Raw genomic sequence first — 4287 nt, 5'->3', positions numbered from 1 at the left:
TTTATTCCTGACAACAAGGGGGGTTATCGATGAAAACAATATCTAGTTCCATATTTAACGACAATTGACAGTTTAAAAAAAAACAAAAAAAACTATATTTAATACGTTTTAATAATTTATTCCCGATTGTATCCTTTCATAATGTTGCTGCTTACAGAAAATACTAACAATATTATCACAAACTGTCCTATAGTTGATTTTGGTTTGACCCAAGTGTTCACGATAACAAATCCCCAGGAACAGTTTTCACAGGAACCTTTGATCCACCACAGCATAGTTAAAAAGGTGATTTAATACGTTGGATAGTGAAAATGAATTGCGAATAAATATATATTTATAATTAATTGAATAAATTACTGTACAGAATAAATGAGGATTTAAAAACAATAACAAAAAAACAACGAGAGCTAATTCTGACGTCCCTGCGCCAGACGGAAGTACCAGAACTGCGGACGGAACAGTCTGGAAAACCTGAAGCAATGGCGGAGACAGAAAACAATGTGGATTTAAAACGAAAAGCAGACGAAAATCAGGATGAAGTTGGGAATGGAGAAGACGATGAATGGGTTGGACCTATGCCAAGCGAAGCCACGAAAGTCAAGAAGAGGAAAGGTTGGTTTATGGTTGATAATTATCTTGCTGCTATCGTTCATATCCGACTCCCGCTTTATGGGAGCTAATTAATGCTAACCAAAGCCAAGCTAACAGTATGTATTATTTGTTTTAGTTTTGGAATACGAGCGTGTCTACTTGGACAACTTACCTTCGGCTGCCATGTATGAGAGGAGCTACATGCACAGAGACGTTATCACACACATAGTTTGTTCTAAGTAAGTTGGTCTTCAACAAACTTCACCACTTTGTCTCTAAGTAAGTTGGTCTTCAACAAACTTCACCACTTTGTCTTTTGAGAAAAAATCAATGAAACTTAATTTACTCAAAGTAAAACTGCTATATTCAGGTTATTACTTTAGCCTGTTAGCATCACTATCTGAATATCTATAATTTTCATTACAAAATGTGAATTCTGTCAGTTCAATTCAGTAACACTTCTAGTATTACTCATTTTCCTGTACCTATCTCTCGTAGTATGTGAAGTAGTGGTTCTGGCTAATTTGGTTGTAATAAGGTGTCATTGTTGTTTCACACCACCACAGTGTTGTTCACCTGGAAAGTAGACAAGAACAGGTGGTTGTAGTTCTTAAAACAGATGTGAAGACGTTATCCACTCCAACCTCATTCCAAAGAGATTAGTTAGAAACATGAGATTATGGTAAAGATATTTTCGTAGTAACACTTGTAAACAGGGAGAAAAAGGTCACCACATCACTTTATATTTAAACCTATTTCTTTAGAAGGGCTTTACTTGTTGTCCGTCTCTGAATCTCAAAGTTAATGACCTTCCTTTACAGGACTGACTTCGTCATCACAGCCAGTCAGGACGGCCATGTCAAGTTCTGGAAAAAGAAAGAGGATGAGGGAATCGAGTTTGTCAAACATTTTCGAAGTCATCTGGGTATGATCTGAATTGACCACAATCTCCTTTAGGACACATTGTTGGTGCTGCTAGTGTTTTGATTTAATGTTATGACATTTGATAATGTGCTGTGTTTTCTATGATGAGTGTTGACATTTTTGTTGTTGTTTTTTTGTAGGTGTGATAGAGTGCATTGCAGTCAGTGCTGAAGGTGCTCTTCTTTGTTCTGTTGGCGATGATCAGGCCATGAAAGTGTTCGATGTTGTCAACTTTGACATGATCAATATGCTGAAGATGGGGTGAGTAAAAATTACAAAATCATTTTGAATCAGGTGTTATATGTTGATATGAAGGACAGAACAAATATGCAGTGATACTAATTTCCTTTCTCTTCTGTATGTAGCTATCATCCAGGCCAGTGTGAGTGGATCTATAATCCTGGTGATGCCATTTGTACAGTGGCCTGCTCAGAAAAATCTACAGGGAAGATCTTTGTCTATGATGGAAGAGGAAGCAATGACCCTCTCCATGTCTTTGAGAAAATGCACTCCTCACCGCTGGCCCAAATCCGCCTGAATCCCAAATTTAGAGTCATTGTTTCAACTGACAAAGCTGGTATGCTGGAATATTGGACTGGCCTCCCAAGTGAATTCAAATTCCCCAAACATGTGGATTGGGAATACAAAACAGACACAGACTTGTATGAATTTGCAAAACACAAAACCTATCCCACCAGCCTTGCTTTTTCTCCTGATGGAAAGAAAATGGCCACAATTGCATCCGACAGAAAAGTCAGGATCTTCCGTTTCTTAACAGGAAAACTGATGAGAGTGTTTGATGAATCGTTAACGGCAAGTTCTCCTACGTGTTTCAGCCTTTATTTTAATTGATGTGCTGAGTCCTCATGCTCATCACCTTTTCTTTGTGTGCGTTAGATGTTCACAGAGTTGCAGCAGATGAGGCAGCAGCTGCCCGACATGGAGTTCGGGAGGCGGATGGCTGTGGAACGAGAGCTGGAGAAAGTGGACGGTATTCGGTTAACTAATATCATCTTTGACGAGACTGGCCACTTTGTGCTCTATGGGACCATGTTGGGAATTAAGGTCATCAATGTGGAAACCAACAGGTATGGAGGTGGAGATGTTTCATTTATGTTGTGTGTTCTTTGTGAAGTATCTAGTTGAAATCAATTCTGAATTAAATTCTTCTGGATCTTGTTTCCCAGATGTGTGCGTATCCTCGGGAAGCTGGAGAACATCCGAGTGGTGAAGCTGAGTTTGTTCCAGGGGGTCGCGAAGGCCATGAAAGTGGCCCCCACTGTGGAGATGAAGGCGTCTGACAATCCTGCTCTCGAGAATGTGGAGCCTGACCCCACCATATTCTGCACGGCGTTTAAGAAGAACCGCTTTTACATGGTGAGATAACTTGACATTCACTTCAATGTCACAAAGCTGCATTTACTTCCATCTGCATCCATTTAATGCATCTTTTTTTTCCTCCAAGTTCTCTAAAAGAGAACCAGAGGACACAAAGAGCGCAGACTCGGACAGAGACATCTTTAACGAGAAGCCTTCTAAGGAAGAGGTGATGGCTGCGACACAGGCCGAGGGTCCGAAGAGAGTGTCTGACAGTGCCATCATCCACACCACCATGGGAGACATCCACATCAAGCTCTTCCCTGTAGAGTAGGTTTTCAGCACAGACGTGATTGTATTGTTCAGAGATTCTCCTTTTTTTCTAAACACAAATGTTAACACAACTTTTCTCTTTTGCTTTTCAGATGTCCCAAAACAGTGGAGAACTTCTGTGTTCACAGCAGGAATGGCTACTATAACGGCCATGTATTCCACAGAGTGATCAAGGCAAGGTTTTTTTTTTTATTTATCAGGTTCAGTGAGCAAAATAACAACCTGTAAATGCTCCATATTTTGACAAATCTTTGTACTGGTCAATGTCTGACTAATAAGTGAATGGCATTTCTGCATGCATGACTCATGTTTTTAATTTTTTTGTGCATCTAAGGTTTGCGTTTATGAACATGAACCAAACCAGCTGATAAATACAATGTATCAGACGTGTGAACTCACCCATATTCTGTCTGTGTTGTGATGAACAGGGCTTCATGATTCAGACTGGAGACCCCACAGGCACAGGCATGGGTGGGGAGAGCATATGGGGAGGGGAGTTTGAGGACGAGTTCCACGCCACACTGAGACACGACCGCCCGTACACGCTCAGCATGGCAAACGCAGGCGCTGGCTCCAACGGCTCACAGTTTTTCATCACTGTTGTACCCACTGTAAGTTATCCAACTGAAGAGATTATCATTCATGCAAGGAAAGTACAGAAAGGAAAAACCTAAAAAAAAAACAAACTTGATTTGTAAAATACCACATAACTACACATTGTACTGTCTAGGTGTTGGGTTTTTTGTGTGTTTGTACAGTCCTGTCCTTGTATCGTAGCTGATAAATGTTCAGATTAGCATATAAATCAGGCTTTACAGATTCCATTTCTTTTTTAATAGTTTTGTGTGCTACTGTTTTATTTCTCCACAGCCTTGGCTTGACAACAAGCACACTGTGTTTGGAAGGTGTACAAAAGGCATGGAGGCTGTGCAGAGGATCTCCAATGTCAAGGTTAACCCCAAGACCGACAAACCGTACGAAGACATCAGCATCATCAACATCACCATAAAGTGATCATACGTCCGTATCATGTCCTGTACAGAGATTCTTGTTTTTTTTTAACCCATTGACGTATTAAAATCTTCAAGTAGGAAGGAAATTACTTTTGTGGTTATTTGTAAT

General features: G+C 40.1%; 1 protein-coding gene across 1 annotated transcript; it reads left to right on the top strand.

Moving 5' to 3' along the window:
* Positions 1-433: 433 nt before the first annotated feature.
* ppwd1 (peptidylprolyl isomerase domain and WD repeat containing 1) lies at positions 434-4264 on the top strand. The gene is made up of 11 exons (XM_044011998.1): positions 434-612; positions 728-830; positions 1413-1516; positions 1656-1776; positions 1881-2328; positions 2413-2603; positions 2703-2892; positions 2981-3162; positions 3258-3339; positions 3594-3776; positions 4036-4264. Exons 1-11 carry the CDS (start codon positions 480-482, stop codon positions 4177-4179), a joined length of 1881 nt encoding a protein of 626 aa, XP_043867933.1. The 5' UTR covers positions 434-479; the 3' UTR covers positions 4180-4264.
* The last annotated feature ends 23 nt before the right edge of the window (positions 4265-4287 follow it).

Source organism: Solea senegalensis, linkage group LG21 (assembly GCF_019176455.1).
Source record: "Solea senegalensis isolate Sse05_10M linkage group LG21, IFAPA_SoseM_1, whole genome shotgun sequence".
In the NCBI taxonomy this organism is placed as follows: Eukaryota; Metazoa; Chordata; class Actinopteri; order Pleuronectiformes; family Soleidae; genus Solea; species Solea senegalensis.
Note: the sequence above shows the minus strand (reverse complement) of the source record. Positions and strands in the feature narration are given on the sequence as shown.